Source organism: Acomys minous, assembly GCF_964271855.1.
Source record: "Acomys minous genome assembly, chromosome: 2".
In the NCBI taxonomy this organism is placed as follows: Eukaryota; Metazoa; Chordata; class Mammalia; order Rodentia; family Muridae; genus Acomys; species Acomys minous.
Window position 1 is genome coordinate 128,643,007 of NC_140484.1, and position 17,283 is coordinate 128,660,289.

The following is a 17,283-nucleotide window of genomic DNA, read 5'->3' on the forward strand; positions in this document are numbered from 1 at the left end:
CACCATGACGATTTTTAAAATAGGTTGGACTGATTGTAAGGCAGTGTGCCCACACCATCCCTATTTTATTTTGCCTGCTGAAGTGAGTATATACTAAGGGGTACCCAGTACCCCCATGTTTATATATAAACCACGATGGCTTTGTAATCAGCACAAGGTCTCTAGAACACATAGCAGTGGTTTGTTGTGTTGTTGTTGTTGTTGTTGTTTAAATGGCCTCATTTTCCCTTCACATCAGTGTGAAATAAGCAAGCACCCATCACTTATTCTCCCTGAAGCACTTTAATAGAAAGTTAGCGGAGGAAGACGGAAGGCAGAAGAAAACCAGAGCTGAGTACTTTCTATGCACCCGGCACCTTCTCTCCATTCTTCTCTCTAGTGAGGTGGCTATAACTTGAGAGAAAGGAGAGACAACCGAGGCTGGCCACAGGGGAGTCAAGTCCCACAGCCAGCTGGAAGCAGGCTTGGGGTGGGGTTCCTTTAGTCTCTCCACAAAGCCTCTCTCAAGCTGTCACTCCATCATAATCAAATGCCCTTCCCTTGGTAATGTGCTGCCAACTACGATCCAGACTCATGAGGGACAGAAATTTCTTGGACTATATTCACTGTTGGTTTTCCCCTCCTCAAGAGTGGCTGTCTGTTACTATGGTTTGGGGGAAGTTGTCCGTGGAAGGAAGGCCTTTTTTCAAAGCATATAGCATGCTTGGGGAAGGAACTGTTAATTACATCTGGCCGAGCTGCAGCTACAACCTGCAAAACCAACCCAAGAAGTGTTGGAGGTGTGGAAAGCATTTCAGGGGTTTAGGAAAGGAGAGAGGCCAAGGTGTGAGGGGAGAGAGGAGCCTGGGCTACACAACACACTAACACACAAGTCAGAGGGAAGGTGGGGGATAAAAACAGAAGACAAGAGGAGTGAAAGTAGAGAAAAGTAGGGTTAGGGGAGAAAGTTTTCGTAAATCTGCGAGGAAGCGAGGAAGCGAGGAAGCGAGGAAGCGGGAAGGGAGGGCAAAGAAGAATCCGAAAAGATAACGAAGAGCTTGGAGAATTCCAGAAAGAAAATGAGATGAGGAGATGGAGAAAGCAGCCCAGAGAAAGGAAGGACAGATAAGGGAAGACAGGACACACAACAGAGACGGGTGAACGTGAGTGGATAGGAGGGACAGTGGCTACGGGAGAAGGGGTGCGTCACCTGTGTGGCGCCCCCCGGCGCCATGGTGCAGCCCTGTTCCTAGCACGGCTCGCCCGGCCTCGTAGGATTGGCTCCCGCCTCCCATTCATGTAACCTGCGTGTGTGTGTGCGCGCGTGTGTGTGTGAGTGTGCGCGTGTCTTGCTAGCTAGCTCGCCCTGTGTGTAAGAGAGCGAGGGTGGAGGACGAAGGCAGGCAGGCGAGCAGGCAGGGAGGGGAAGAAGAGGAGGGAAGCTATTAAACACACACACACACATACACACACTCACACACACTCACTCACTCACACACACCCGCCCCAATCCCCCAGAAGCCTCGGGATTGCAGCTGTTACATGTGGGGCAGCAGTGCTGGCAGGAACGCCGCCGGCCGGGAGCGGCCGGGAGCCGGAGCCCGGCGTTTGCGCGCGGCTGGAGGTTCGCTGGGGCTCCGCTCCCCGCAGGGGCTATTGTTGGTCTCGCCTGAGCTGAGCTCAGAACCCAGACCTGCTCCTTCTTGGGCGCCTCTATCCGACTCACGGCGCGGAGGAGCCAGCGGCGCGGTGCCTTGCTTCCCCGCTGTCATCGTTCCCGCTTCCCCGGCGGTGGCAGCCTGCAGCCACGGTAAGGCGGCGTGATCTGCTCTACGGAAAAGGCGCCTTGGGGACCGCGGCGGCGGCTCCCTAGCTCTGTCGCCCCTCTCTGCGCTCACAGGTCCGGGGAGCCCAAGCAGCTTGTTGGGGGGTCTCCCGGAGATGCTAGCTCGCTTCCCTGCTCCGCACTGGGGAGGGAGGGAGGGAGGGAGGGAGGAAGAGAAGGAGAGTCGGGCGTCCAGGTTGCCGCCAAGGCAAGGAGCCTGGAGCCCAGAGCCTCGCCACCGCAGCCCTGGGAGTCCGCCGCGGACTGGAGCCTGTGAGCGAATGTTGGGGAAGAGCGGAGGAGAGGTGGGAGTCGGCCCCAGACTCTGAACCGCGGGTGGGATGGAGGTTAGTTCGATCCAGGTTCGTCAGCGACGCCCGGTTCCTCTTCCCCGCCACGGCCCAGTCGCCCGCAGCCCCTCTGCAGACTCGTCCGCCCTAGACTCCCGGCGGGCGCTGGAGGAGCCCACGAGGCGGCGCCGGGCTCCCGCTCTGCAGCCTGCCCTTCGGGGCCAGGGCCGGCTGCCGCGGCCCCCATGCGCGCTGCGGTTGGAGCCAGGAACCCGGGGACGCGAACCCCAAGCCGCACGCCTTCTGCTACCCGCTTGGCTCCTGACTGTCCTCTCCGGCCGTGTTGTTTCTCGTTCGGTTTGTCTCGGAACGAGTTGAGGCTGCAGGCGCTGGGTGGATTTTCTGGGGGGAGGGGGGTGACGAGTGTGAGTGTGTGACTACTTGCACCCCCAGCTTCGGGAAATGTGCTGTGTATTGAAATGTGATCTCTGAGCTCCTTAGTCATTTTCCTAGTGATTTAAAAAAATGCAGTATTTGCATTGGAGGAGCGGATAGAAGGTGGTGGAGCTGTGTGTGTGTGTGTGTGTGTGTGTGTGTGTGTGTGTGTGTGTGTGTCCACACATAACCCAGGAATACCCCGCTAACTAATTGGGGGAGAAGGGTGGTTTGAATGGTCACTGCTTCCTGGTGGGTCCGTAGGTGGGTGTCTGTGGTCACTGCCCTCCTCTTCTATGCCCTGCTCCCTCCCACCCAACCCCCGCCTAGGCCAGGTTGGAAAGTACTAGAAATTCAATTGCGTGATCTCTAACTTTGGAAATTGGCACCCCTTTCAGTTGGAGACCGTAAGACGATTTCTGCACTCGGGTCTGTGTGGATGAGAGTTTTGCTTAGGCTAGCTGTAGAACCCCTCCTCAGACCTGCACCAGTCCCCTACTCAGTTGCCCGCCCCCCCTCCCCCCAATCCCCGGAGAGAGGTTTGTACACATGCAGTTAACCGTAAGCCACCAGCGCAGCTACAGAGACTCAGGGAGTCAGCCCGGGTTTTGCGGTAATCTGAGCGCACTATTGGCGTTTGATTAGCCCTGGAGATCGCCCTGCTTTGTAGAAGGCGCCAGTGGGGTACGCTCGCGATCCCCAGCGCCGGGGCCAGAGGGTGCCCATGTGCTGAGCTGTGCGGCCGTGCACGGAGGATATCTGCCGAACAGTATCGCGGGCAATTATATAAGCTGGCTCGGTAATCACTCAGAACCGTATTGCGAGCACCTGGTTCTTGAAAGGCAACCCTGAAAGTTTTCCGGCTTGGGGACTGTAAGTACTTGGGAGATCCACTTCGGAAAGGGAGAGCTGAACACCTTGTACCGAGGCGCCCACTTCCGAGATGGGTTTTGGGTGCTAGAGCTCGTCCCCAGGGAACCGGTTACTGGAGCAGGGAGTGAGTGAGTGGAGAGCCACGGTTAATCTGTGAAGAGGAGCCGGTTTCTTTGAGTCCTCGGAGCCCTGAGATTCAGGTATTGGAGGTGTTGGGGGTTTTGGAGCGCCTTCCAGGGAAGGTAGTGTTAGGAAAATCGGTGTTCTAGGCACTCCCAAGAGTCTTTTCTTGGCCCCTCCCTGTCTTGAAAATCCAGGGTCCTTCACCTGTTTAGAAACCTACTTCCCGTCTCTTTTAGAAATGCCCAGGTGCCCCCAGGCATCCAGGCCCAGGTTTGGGATGGTTGTGGTAGGCAAAGAAGTAGAGTACCGGCCTCCGCGGGGATGAGGTGGGGGTAGCAACGATTTATGTACCTAATGCGGATGCGATGGAAATGGGTGCGTGATGTGGTTTCTGTTCCCTCGCCTCCCTCATGGACTGAAAACAGTTTGTTTCCACTGCGCTCATTCCCACCTCTCCTCCAACCCCCGTCTCGCAGCCTCCATTCGCTGCCGCAGCCTGTCGCACGTTGATGGGCTTTGATACAGAACCACAGTAGTGGAGTGTTTTTAAATTTTGTGTTTTTTTTTTTTTCGCCTGTAGAGGGAAAAGCTAACCCAGCTCTGGCAGAAAGAACCCTGCGGAGCGCTGAAGTCTGGGGCTTGGTGGCCCTGAACTCCCCCCCCCCGCCCCCGCTCAAGTCAGATGATACCGTGCACGGGTGGGGAGGGTTTTGTTTTTGCCACATTCCAGCGTCCTGAAACTCCGCATCCCCCCCCCCCCCCACCCCGCGCCCTGAAATCCCGGGTCTGTCTGAGTGTGTTCGGCGCTGTAAAATAAATCCTCCCCCGCGCAGACCTGTGGGGCTGTTCGGATTTCCTGCCTCTGCCATGATCCTTAACAATGCGATCGCAAAGCCAGTTCTGAGCTGGGAAAAAATCCCCAGGTGCCGGCCGGCCGCGTCTTGACCTTGCTCAAGGCGCCTTCGCTTGGGTTGCCGTAGTGGCTCTGGCCCAGTCGCTGGGGCTAGGGATGGAGTGCACCCTGGAGGCCGCTGGGTTCGCTCCCAGGGCACCGCGGGAATCGCGGGGGATCGCGGCGTGTTGGCTTGGGGGAGGGGGTGGGCTTGGCGGCAACCTGTTTCTCAGCTCTGGGGCCCAACACTTAGCGTTCCAGCCCCGCTGCTGTTCCCCACGTGACTTCCCTCTCCATCAACCTTTAGAAGCCTCTGGGAAAGGGTTTCCAGTGTTAGCTGCGGCCCCCTACAGCTTTCTGCCAACCTGGGCTGGGTGCCTTCGGTCTTGGGTGTTTTGGTGTTCTTAGCCGTGGTCGGCGTTGGAGGGGCTGCAGAGTGGGCGGGGCCTGGTCACTGAAATCAGAGCTCTGGCCTGCCAAGTTCCCACCAGAAGCTTCGCCCAGCTACGACCATCAGTCCGAACCCCTCCCTTCCAATGTCTAATCACTTTCTTTAAGACCCTGGGCGCGCTTATGGCGCCCTACAGCTATACTTGCCAGCTTCTCTTGCTCTCTCTCAGTGCTAAAGTTATGAAGACTATTTTCACAGGTGGTGGCAGTGGGAGCAAGTCTCTCTCTCTCTCTCTCTCTCTCTCTCTCTCTCTCTCTCTCTCTCTCTCTCTCTCTTTCTCTCTCTCTTTCTCTCTCTCTCTCTTTCTCTCTCTCTCTCTCTCTCTCTCTCTCTCTCTCTCTCTCTCTCTCTCTCTCTCTCTCTCTCTCTCTCTCTCTCTCTGTGTGTGTGTGTATGTGTGTGTATCAGAGAGGAATGCAAAAAGGTTTCTGACCAGGCCAGACCATAGTCTGAAAGCAGCGTTTCTCTATTTCTAGGCGCTGTAAAACTACTGTAAAAGAGTACGTTTTCTTGGTGAGGATGGCTAGGAAACCCTTTCTCCTAGTAGGACTGGGTCAGTTTATGCTGCATGTCTACTCGCAGCAAAGACTTGTCAGCAGTGGCTCTTGTGGCTGTTTAGAGTGGTGGATGTCTCCTAGCTGAGCCTATGGTTTAGCAGCTTTTCCTCGTCCAGGTACGGGCATTGAAGTGAGTGGGAGCGGGAGGCAGGGTCGTTTGTGCAATTACTATGTCCTGGGGTGGAGAAGGTGTCAGGGATGGAGAGATTCCATTCTCTAGAGATTTCTCTGGTTCTTGGGTTGCCACTCCTGCTTTTAATCAAGTTGTCTCTGGATAGAAGTAGGGTTTGGGCGTTAAGCCATGAAACCACCCTGTGGAAGAAAAGAGTCCATACTTGACCCAGGGTGGGGTGGGGGTGGGAGTCCGCGACCAAGGCTCAGTTTAAAAAGGAACCCTGAGAGTACAGCAGCTCTGGAATTCTAAGGAATGATCTGGAATTCTAAGCAGTGAGCAGATGTTCCAGCCAAAGGGTGGGTATTTTGGGTTAGAGGATTCTTTTTTTTTTTTTAATAGAATTTAGTTCTTTTTGGTATAATCCCTCAGCCTTTTGTTATTTTGTGGGAGCACCGTTGACTGGGATGCGACTTACTCTTTTGAGGTTGTAGCTGTGTGGCCTTAGGCAGATTATTTGGGGAGGTTCACTCCCCTCCCTTGTGACAACGCCATCTACTTTACTGTCCTGTAAGTAAGCACTGACACCCATTAAGCCTGCGACAAAGGTCAGAGATGGTCATTCTGTCTTGCTTCTTTCACCTTTCTCCAGTGTTGCACACTTGTTGGGTAAGGGTAGTCAGGGAACTAAAGCAACAGCCCCGCAAAGAAACAGCAACACTGCAGCCAAAGTCTATTTAAAACCAGCTTCAAGTGCTGGGAATGAAAATATCTTCTCTTTTCTTAGAAAAGTCATTTCCAGTTTTGTTAGAGTTTGTGCTTCATCGGGTCCCTTTTGCTGTGACAGAATTACACCCTCGTGCAGATTGGCATATTATATAACCTGATATTTTCAGATCAGAAGTTACAACTCTGGGAAAAGAGGTGATCAGGAATGTAAGGGAAAGATCACTGGACAACACGAAGGAAGGACTCAATGTGAGACACCAATTGACGCTCTTCAACTGGAATGTTCGTTGAAGGACAATGAGATTGGGTAAACACAGCCGTGCACATGCTTGACCACGTCCTTAGCTGCCTGCCATCCTATCCTGACAGTCGCTCTGCCCAGGCCCAGCTTCCAGGTGCTCCAGTCCCAAGGCACTCTCCTACACACATCCATCTAAACAGTGAGACAAAGGAACAATGGCATTTAGATCGCCCCTTTGCAGATTTGATTCTAAAAGCCTAGCAGGGTAAATCAAAGCCAATTTTAGATCCAAGGGGCCAATTTTCAGCTGCCTCCTTACATGGTCTATCACACAAGTTTATTGTAACTAAGAGCCGACTCTCTCCATGGTTGCTTCCCGATGGCAGACAGTTGTAGAAGCCACTTTGGTAGTAAGCTGCCCCAGATCCCAGGCAGAGAAGCAACATGGTTTCCTGAGCCTTATAGCTTTCCATAGGAAAGTATTAAATGAAACTTGTAAATATGTATATTTACACACTTGTAAATATGTATATTTATATGGTATACACTGTATGGGTAATGTATTTATTACTTTGCCATCCTTTTTCTCTACTGTTTTTGCTCAAATTACCTAGATAAAAATGTCACTGAAGCAGTTCAGACAGTAGAGACAAAAACAAAATAGATTTAAAATGAGTAAGTAAAATAAGTTTAATTGCTGTTTGGGGTTGCACCTTGAGACTTTACACATACAGGAAAAGTGAGGTCATATTTATAATATTTTGAATGCCTGTTTTTATTTAGTCATACAGCATATAGATCTGTCTTGTTGTAACATCACCCCCCCCCCACACACACACATGTCAACAGTTTCAATGGCCATAGAGAATCCAGATGTTTAATATAACATGCTTTTATTTATCCTGTCCAGGCTTTTTGATCTCTTGTTTTACTTTTAGTGTTTTGTTGTAACATCACTACGACAGTCAGCTTTGTACATTCCGCAGAATTTTAGCATTTTCCTGGGACGGATTCCTAGAAAGTAGGGATGCAGAGTCAAAAGGCACGTAGTGTACCAAGGCTCTGTCACATGTGAGAAGCAGCAGGGTAAACTGCGCTGACTACATCTTTTTTGAACTGGAATCTGGCTGTTTACTTTCTAGTCCCCTCTAAGCTTGAGAACCGAGATGGTGGGGGAAGGCAGGGGTGACAAGGAAATCTTTCACAGGGGATTTGCATAACTTTGAGGTGTTTTGCAGAACTGATAGGAAAATCCCCCCCCACCCCCCCCACTCCCATCCCCCACCCCCTCCCACCACCCCCCCACCCCCAAGAACATTTTTCTTCCCTGGCTGTCTTGGAATTATCACTTTCTCTTGCTGCTTCAGCCAGCAGTGGAGTTGAAATATGTTAATATGTTCCCCAGCCTTGTAGGTGGGGTTGGCTCCCTGTTAAATGACAAACAGTTCCCTGGAGAAGTGAACGCGTCTTCCAGCACTTGCTGAGAGAGGAGAGCCACACTTTCCGTGTTCTTCCCGCCCTGTGGCTCAGAGGCCTTCCATTGACCGAGAGGGGGGGGGGTGGGTCCTAGGAAGAGACGGGGAGAGGGAGATTGTTGTCAAAGAAGCAGGGTCCCCCACCTGCTAGATGGCAGTGCACCAAAAATGAAGCCTTCCTCCTCTTCACCCCTCATTCTCCTCATCATGCCAGGGCAGCAGGAAATAAGTCACTCACTGTACCTACTTGCTGTCTCAAAAGCAAAACTAGTTGGGTAGCTTGTCCTTTCAGTACAGGATCCACTTCAATCAGGGGGTGCACTCATCAGCCTTGGTCCTTCCCCTGTTGCCTTTCTGTGACCCAGAAAAGATATATTCCCTATGGTTGGATGACTTGTCATGTAATAAAAAATTCTGTGGAACTGGTAGGGGGAGCCTCCCACTTCCAACGTGTCCCTATTCTCAGCAGGATAAATCAGGAGTTCCCTTAGATCCTATAAAAAAAAAAAAAAGGTCACCTCAGGGTTGTTGGATAGTAGCTTGTCATTGTACACAGAGTGGCTCTGCTGGTCACTGCCTCTGACTTCAGATAAGGTTCAGAGGCTGTCTTTGATTCCTATTACACTCTGGTGTCACTCAGGGAAAGTGAGAGAATGTGGCAGTCATGTGTCTTGTCTGAACATCAAATCCCAGCTTTTTTTCTAGTTTGAAAAAACAGGCCACAAGTGAAGCACTCTGTAAAGCGGTGACCACTGTCCACTCCTTTCCCCCATTTGTCCTGTGGTGGCTCTGTGGTATGCGAGCTGGAGCATCAGAGGGCATCAAGTGTACTCAAATAACATGAGCATCCTCTGGAAGTCAGGCTACAAGAAAAAGGGAGTTTTAGCTGGGTTAGGGGAAATACCCCTGCAATCCCAGCACTTGGAATCCAAGAGTTCAAGGCTGGTCTGAGCTACCTAGAGAATTCAAGGCTAGCCTGGGCTTCATAAAGAGACCTTGTCTCAAAACAACAAAAAAACACCACCACCCCCAAGCCCAGAAAAAAAGGTTTGTTTGTTTTTTGTTTTTCTCTAAAAAAAAAGTTATTTCTTGCTGTGACATAACTATTGGTTTTTTGCAAGTTTGGGCTTCAAACCTTTTGAAAGACAAACAGGATTGGAGCTTTGCCTAAACCTCACTAATTCCTGGAGTCAATCCCCCCCCCCTTCTGATTTTTGCCTTGGGAGAGGAGAATAGATTTGAGCTGTTGGAAACCAGTGTTGAATGTAGTCCACACCTATATGAGAATCCTGTTAAAAGGCACAGTGTGGTTCAGTGGGCTGGTATACTCAAGAACCTACATTTCTAGCCAGTCTGGAAGCTTGGGAGGGAGGAACTGTTTGCCCAAGATCTCATGCCTGGGAGTAACGTTTGATAGTAGGGTCTCTCTAGCTCTCAACCCCTCTGTTCCATAGAATGGCAACCGTAAAACTTTCTAGAAGAACACATAATCAAAATTCAGCACTTAACAAAGTGCTTGTTTTTAGAAGAGTTTCTCCTTTTGTTTGTTTTTTTTGTTTTGTTTTGTTTTTGTTTTTGTTTATTTTCTTCTGGGCCAACTTTGGGAGTAGATCAAGACATTTACAAATTTGCATCATTATCATGTAAGCAATTAAAGTGCTTAAGAGCTTAAAAGCAATTTGTTCAAGTTGGTTAAATATCCACCCTCCCCAATCTTGTTTGTATTATTAATTTACTCATCAAACTCCTGTGATATCAACTCTGCAAGTGAAGGCCCATCTCCGTATCTGCTTATTGGTAGCACCGTCCCAATGAAAGGGGTTTGTTTTGATAAGGTCCACAGTGAGAGGACCCAGTTCAGGATGAGTCAGGGAAACCAGCATTTTACTAAATAAACCCAGCCCTTCTTTGGCCTCTGGACGAGAACTGGTTGTTTAAACATTTTTATTAAGGTGCAATTATTCTGAGAACCAGTTAGTAATGCAGCTCTTTGCAAACATTAATTAGCTGATCCCTACATCACCCCACATGACTGATAAGTAGCATTAGCCCTCCATTTGAGAGAATAAATGGACACAGTGAGCTGAGGGAGTAAAAGGCCAGCTCTTGACGTGGAAATATGGAAGTGGCAGGTGGAGTTAGGAGACTGAGATCTTCACTCAGTAGTACGTATCGCAGTGCAATAGCTAGCATAGAGCCACACACTGTAACTCAGCAGTCACCAGTCACATTTGAAGTTAAATTTAACAAAAATTCAATATAAGGAGGATGTTCATTTCATCAGTTGCAGACGCCATTTTTCAAGGATTCGAACGCCGCATGTGGAGAGTAGCTCCCCTAGTAGATAAGGCAGTTATAGAATGTTTCCACTGTTGTGGAAAGTTCTCAGAGGTAGCACTAGGTCAGATGATGAGGGTAACCAAGGAATAACACAAAAGTCCTTGCCATCATGGAAGTCAATCTCCAAGCTGGCTGTCATATGAGGAACACTGAGTAGCCCAATCCGTGGGCCCAGCACTTTAGGGTATTGGTTAGGGGGCCTACTTAAGACACCAAATGATGACCTCAAGTCATGGCTGTGCCACACATGCATTCTAAGATCAGCTTCCCGTGCCTCACTGAAGACTCGTGCTATTATTTATCACTTTTCTTATTAGCCAAGATTATTTTAAGACAATGCTGGATCCTGGATTGGATGATGGAGACAGGTACCCTCCTTCCCTGCTGGTGGAAATGCAAATTAATATACTCTTTTAGGAAAGCAATTTGGCAGTAGCTGTCAGTCGTCTTAGAAACACTTACTCCCTTCAGTCCAGTATTCCAATTCTAGGAATCTAGCCAAAGACAATATTCAGAGACAGGCAGAGAAGGTTTAAGAATAAAAATGTTCACTGCAGTGTTATTTATTAGTTGGGAAAGAGTAAGGACTGGACTGGACAGAGTATCATGTAGCCCTACAGTGGGATAGTCTGCAAAGGTTAAATGTTGTTTTTGTTCCTTTTTTTTTTCTTTCTCATCCTTCCGTCCTTCCTTTCTTTCTTCTCTTTATTTTTATTTACTTATTTTGAATCAAGATTGCTGCATAGCTGAGGCTGGCTGTAGTTCAGGCTAGTGTTAATCTTGTAGCCTGCCTACCTCAGACTCCTAAGTGCTAGGAGGATTACAGGTTTGCACCACCATGCCCAGGGAAGACAGTGTATTTTTTTAAACATGTTTTAATAGTAGCAAAAGTATAGACTTATTAAAACAGAAATAAAAGCATTGAGTTTATTCCACATAATTCCACCAAGCATGTGGCTGAAGAGCCTAAACACCATTTTATATTATGACATTTTTCTATGCCACAAACTGTGTTTTCAAAAGCAACATTCAATATGGAGTACAGTGGTGATTCATCCATGACTATAATACCAGGAAATTGATAGGCTGAGGCAGGGGGATCATAAGTGTGAGGCCACCCTGTGCTGTATAGTGAGATCTGTCTCAAAAACAAGCAAACAAAACCCCACTAAATACTGTATTACTGAATCCCTATTTATTTATGTATATATTTTTTAAGTTTTTCTTTATATGCTTGTGTGTGTGTATGTTTGTGGAAGCCAGAGAGTGACAGTGCCTATCTTCCTAACCTGCCTTCTACCCTATTTTTTGAGACAAGAACTTTCACTCAACTTTGAACTCATCAGTTTAGTTAGACTGTCTGAGGAGCAAGCTCCAGGGATCCTCCTGTCTTCACCTCCATAGTGCTGGGAATTCAGCCCAGGACCCCAGCAGGCATGTACAAAGCTGAGTGTAACATTTGCCTGCTATCCCAGTGCTGGGGTGGTAAAAACAGAGGGATCCCTGAAGTTCACTGGCCAGTCAGTCTAGCCAAATTGGCAAGCTCCGGGTCCAAAAGAATAAGGTAGAGAGCAATTAAGGAATTCACCCAACACTAGCTTCTGGCATTCACACACACGTGCATACATATACATCAATATATACACACACATACACACACACACACAAAGGAGGGGGGCAGGCTGGTAAGAAGGAAGATGGAAAGAAGAAGGGAATATAAAGCAATAAAGACAAAGAGAAAGACTGAGGTGACTCAGATGAGCAGGATAGGATCATGAGAAAAGCATCGACTTTGGAGCTGTGCTCAGAGAAGACCCAGTGTTCAGACCCTGAGTCTTCACCTTCCTGGCATGGAAACCTTGAGCAAACCTTTTGTACTGCACTGTCCTCATCTATAAATAACAGAGAGGGCAGTAAATCAACCTCACATCTCATGGAAGTGGAGTCAGCGCTCACCTTAGTAAAGGTCCAGCCCAAGCAAGTAAAGATGCAGATGCCATTAGGGTCTGGTGTGTACACTGATGTGCCCTGTAGGCTCCTCCCTCTCCAGAGGAAGGTAGATGATGTCTTCCGGTTCTGTGATCCTTGCCTGACAAGCCTGTGACTAGGGGAGCTGAGCCTGGTACAGATGTGGCTGACTGTAGTCCCCATCTGTCTCTGGTGCAGACTAGGAAACCTGGTCCAATGTGTTTCTGAGCTTTCCTGCAGGCGCATAGCACTGAAATGCTGCGTAAGCCCCTTGCCAGTTCCTACCTTTTGCTGCTCCTCTCTCTCTCTCTCTCTCTCTCAACAAATAAATAAAGCTGGAATGCCTTGTTTGCAGGACTGACTGATTAAAATCCAAAGGGTCCCTTATTCAAAAGTAGTGGCAGTGGCTGTGAGGCTCAGTGCAGAGTCACATTCCAGGAAATGGCCAGGACTGTAGATCAGGGCACTTACTGCAACCCTGGGCCGTCTCCTCCCAAGCTTTCTCCCTTGGCCCCTGAAAGAGGCACCAATTTGGCAACACCTACCCCTTCCAGCTTTAATGCCTTTTCTCTGTGGGACCTTGACAAGCTACTTAATGTCTTCATGCCTTAGTTTCCCTGTTCATCAAATGGGAATAATATTGAGAAGTTGGCAGCGTCGTTAGCATGGTTATTGGGAGATATCATTTATGACGAGCTTAGGAGTCCTTGTTACTGCTGAGTCAACATGGTAATTCCCAGAACCTTAAAAGTGATGTATTGACTTTTAGCTTAGTAGTGGAACATTTGCTTGGCATTGCAAGGCTCTGGGTTCAATCCTCAGCACCAAATAGAAACAAAAAGGAAAGAAAGGGAATTTATTGAGGTATAGCTAAGGAATGGGTTCCTTTTTCTTTCCTTGCTGATGGTTCTTCCCTGTGCTGTGGTTCTGTGACAGGCAAATTATCAACACAGGGAGGGATGATATCTGTCTTGTCACCTAGTCACTGCATGCATTCCTCTGAATGTCCACCCTCTTTTCAGTAATAAAATGTGAAATCAAAGCCTCTATCTCCAAACGGTTTGTGTGTGGTGTGGTACTTGCCTAGTATCTTTTGGTCAGCATCCTTTGTGCCAGTGGTAGCTTCTGACATTGGCATATTTCTCCTCATTCCTCCATCTGCTCAGCTCTGGGTCCTCTGAGCTGCTTCTGAGGCTTGACAGGACACAGCTGTGACTGGGGAGGATCAGAGACTTAAGAGGTTTGAAGACACTAGTTGCAAAGTTGTACATGCCTGGTTCCAGGAGAACCTTGGCATCCTTGCTCTTTGATAATGAAGGTACCTATAGATGCAGAAAGCTGGGCATCTATGGGGTAAGGTGAGCAGACCCTGTTTCAGTATCAATAGTCTCTTTTGTAGATGCTACATCTGCATCTGCAAAATTCCCTGCTTCTCTGAGTGACTATTCAATGCTAGCGTTTGTTGCTACTTTCATTACAGAGCCTGGCAGGTATTTCTAAGCCCATCTCTGCAGCAGACTCACCTAAGATGTTCTTACCAAAGACCAGCCCCTTTCCCCAAGAGTGCTTTACTGTGTTTGTGTGTGTGTGTGAGAGAGAGACAGAGCCAGAGCCAGAGAGACACAGACACAGAGACACACACACACACACACACACACACACACACACACACACACACACAGAGAGAGAGAGAGAGAGAGAGAGAGAGAGAGAGAGAGAGAGAGACAGAGACAGAGACAGAGACAGAGACAGAGACAGAGACAGAGACAGAGACAGAGACAGAGACAGAGACAGAGAGAAACAGAGAGATGGGGGAGCCAGCAAAGCTACTGCCACCATCACAAAGTACAGCTAAGGCTGGGAAAAGAACAGTTGGAGCTTCATAAAATGTTAGTCTCTTCCCATTTCCAAAGAAGCAGAAAGGATCCCATATTGAGTAATTTATGTATGAGGTGAGTGACCTAATTCACTGAAGCCATGGGACTAGAATATGGTAATCAGGGCTTCTTGCTCCACCCTCCCCCACCCTGCCTCTGGCAAACTGGGGCATCTCAGAGGGGGGAGTCAGCTTTCTCCCTAGCTGGATCTGTTCCCTCCAACAGCCGCATTCTGATGATGGAAAAGGCCTGGCCCTGCCTGGAGCTCTCAGGATGGGCCTTTGGGCTATTTCTGATCTCTTTTTGGGCCTCTCTCTATTAGACAACTCCTGCGCAATTGCCCCAAGCCTGGATTCCCCAGATAGAAGAGAGGCTAACTCATCTCTTCCAGCCTGTCAAATGTACATCACATAGCAGTGACCTTCCAAAGTTGTGCCAGAGACTTGACATCGCGGAAGGGGCCTGCAGTTCGCAGGGCTTGTGGATGACTACAATTTGTTTAGTAGTCCTTGGAAGGCAAGAGGAATTAGCCTGCGAAGGTGCTTGCTGCAAAGGCCTGAGTGTGATCCTTGGAGTGTGTGTGTAAAGGCTGAAGGAGACAACACATTTTACAAAGTTGTCCCCTGACTTCAACACATGTGCCATTGCATATTCATCTCCCTCCAAGTCATGCATGAACACATAAATACATGCACATACTCTTACTACTAATAATAAAAAATAAAGAAAGTCTTCATTCTTTTGAATGCATTCTTCTTGAGACCATCTCAAACCTACCTCAAAGTGGGAAACTGAGTTGTACTATAGAGAGACCTTTTTTTAAAATTTTATTTTATTAATTTATTCATATTACATCTCAGTGGTTATCCCATCCCTTGTATCCTCCCATTTCTCCCTCCCTCCCATTTTCCCCCTACTCCCCTCCCCTATGACTGTGACTGAGGGGGGACCTCCTCCCCCTGTATATGCTCATAGGGTATCAAGTCTCTTCTTGGTAACCTGTTATCCTTCCTCTGAGTGCCACCAGGCCTCCTCATCCAGGGGACGTGGTCAAATATGAGGCACCAGAGTACATGTGAAAGTCAGACCCAAGAGAGACCTTTTATTTAAAGTTAGATGCAATTGTGCATGTCTCTAGTCCCAGCAACTTGGGGTTCTGAGGCAGGAGGATCACACTTTCAAGGCCAGTGTGGACAACATAGGAAGGTCTGTCTCAAGAAATGGACAAAACAATATAACAAACAAATACCTTAGTGCATGTGGGAACTAGCTCAGGCTTGTTAGGACACAGGTCCTAGGGTTGTAGAGATGGGTCAGTGGCCAAGTGCTTGTCACATAAGTAGGACAACCGAAGTGTGGTTCCCTAGCACCCACCTGAAGGCTGGGCAGGTTGGCCTGCTCCTATAGCACTAGATCTGGGAGAGACAGAGGCAAGAGGATCCCAGGAACTCCCTGACCAGCCAGCAGGCTAGCCAAAATGCTGAGCCTCAGGTTCAATGCTAAGACTCTAAAAGCTAAGGTGCTGCGAGATAGAAACAGACTTCCAGTGTCAATCTCTGGCCTCTGAATGCATACATGGAGAAACATGTACCCATGTACGGGTACATATTCACAGGCGCCACACAAATGACCCCTTGCTATACACACGCAGACACAGATTCTTATTCAGTCCACTGAAGAGTTGACCCGAAGACTCTGCCTGTCCGACAAGCTCCGTGGAGATTCCAACACTGAGGATGGACATCCCCTTCCTTGCTGAGCATTGCTGGGAAACCTCGATCTCTCTCTTTGTTTCTCCTTTCTCTTTCTCATCTCCCCAAGTCCATGAGCACCAGATGTGGACTGTCATAGAGCAAACGAAGTCTATCAGCTGTACGCATCCGGCTGTCAGGATCGCTGTGGTCTTCCGTAGTGGCAGCTGCTGCCGTGTGCCAGTCAGCGTCATTGCCATGCCACAGACCAAGCACTTGCAGCTAGCGCACTGTGCTCCTCTGGCTTCCTTAACAACCCTTAAATATAGTAAACTCCGTGACATATTGTGGAGGAGGTAGCAATTTTATTATTAAAGTATTACTTTAAAGATTTCATAGGTTTTTTTTTTTTCATGTTTGGAGGAGGGAAATACAGTTGAGTGAGAGCATTTGCCTAACATGCATGAGGCAACGGGTTTCGATTTTCTACAAGACCAAAATTATTTTTAAAACCATAGTTTTACTAATGTGTTTTTCCTTATGATAGCGACAATACACATTAACATCAGCTCTTTCAGAAAGCCTAAGATAATCCAGATAGTGAAAATAATGGCAACCCTGTGGCTATGCAGACACACTTCCTTCCGACATGTTGATCTTCTCTCAGGTATTTTAATTTTATGTGCAATTCTTTTTTAAAAATTTTAAGATTTATTTTTATTTTGCATGCATGTATCTGTGTGCACAACATGCGTGAGGACCAAAAGAGGGCTTCAGACTGGGGGTACAGATGGATATGAGTCATTTCTATGGTCCGTTACCTGTTGAGGTAACCTTCCTCTGCTCCTGCCCTCCCCTGCTACATGGAGCGAATTATATAAGTTATTTTCTGACTTTAATTTCCCATGCTGTCACGTCTGTCTGTCTGTCTGTCTCTGTCTCTGTCTCTGTCTCTCTGTCTCTGTCTCTGTCTCTGTCTGTCTGTCTGTCTCTCTCTCTCTCTCTCTCTCTCTCTCTCTCTCTCTCTCTCTCTCTCTCCCCAACATGCCATTTAAATATGTAGTTTTCCATCACAAGGATTCACCATTATTTATTCATTTCCCTACTATTGTTTCCAGTTTTCTACTGGAAATAAGGCTGAGCTTCACACAGCTATGGGCTTTTCTGTTTATTTCTTTTACCTGTTTTCTTGACTTGAAATTTCTAGGTGTGTGTGATTAAAACCGTGTCATACAGCCGGGCATGGAAGCACATGCCTGCCTTTGATCCTAGCACTCAGGGAGGCAGAGGCAAGTGGATCGCTGTGAGTTCGAGGCCAGCCTGGTCTACAAAGTGAGTCCAGGACAGCCAAGGCTACACAGAGAAACCCTGTCTTGAAATACTACCCAATCAACCAACCAAAATAAAACAAACAAACAAACAAAC

The 17,283-nt window shown here is 48.3% G+C and overlaps 1 protein-coding gene across 11 annotated transcripts in view; it reads left to right on the top strand.

Annotated features, from left to right (window-relative positions):
• Positions 1-261: 261 nt before the first annotated feature.
• Positions 262-17,283, top strand: part of TENM4 (teneurin transmembrane protein 4) — a 720,654-nt gene continuing 703,632 nt past the window's right edge. For 6 of the 11 annotated variants that reach the window (XM_084773614.1, XM_084773618.1, XM_084773619.1 and 3 more), the window contains exon 1: positions 262-1,789. In XM_084773614.1, the coding sequence (XP_084629740.1) occupies positions 1,522-1,789 (268 nt within the window). In that variant the 5' untranslated portion in view covers positions 262-1,521. The other 5 variants (XM_084773617.1, XM_084773624.1, XM_084773616.1 and 2 more) reach the window with 4 other exon arrangements.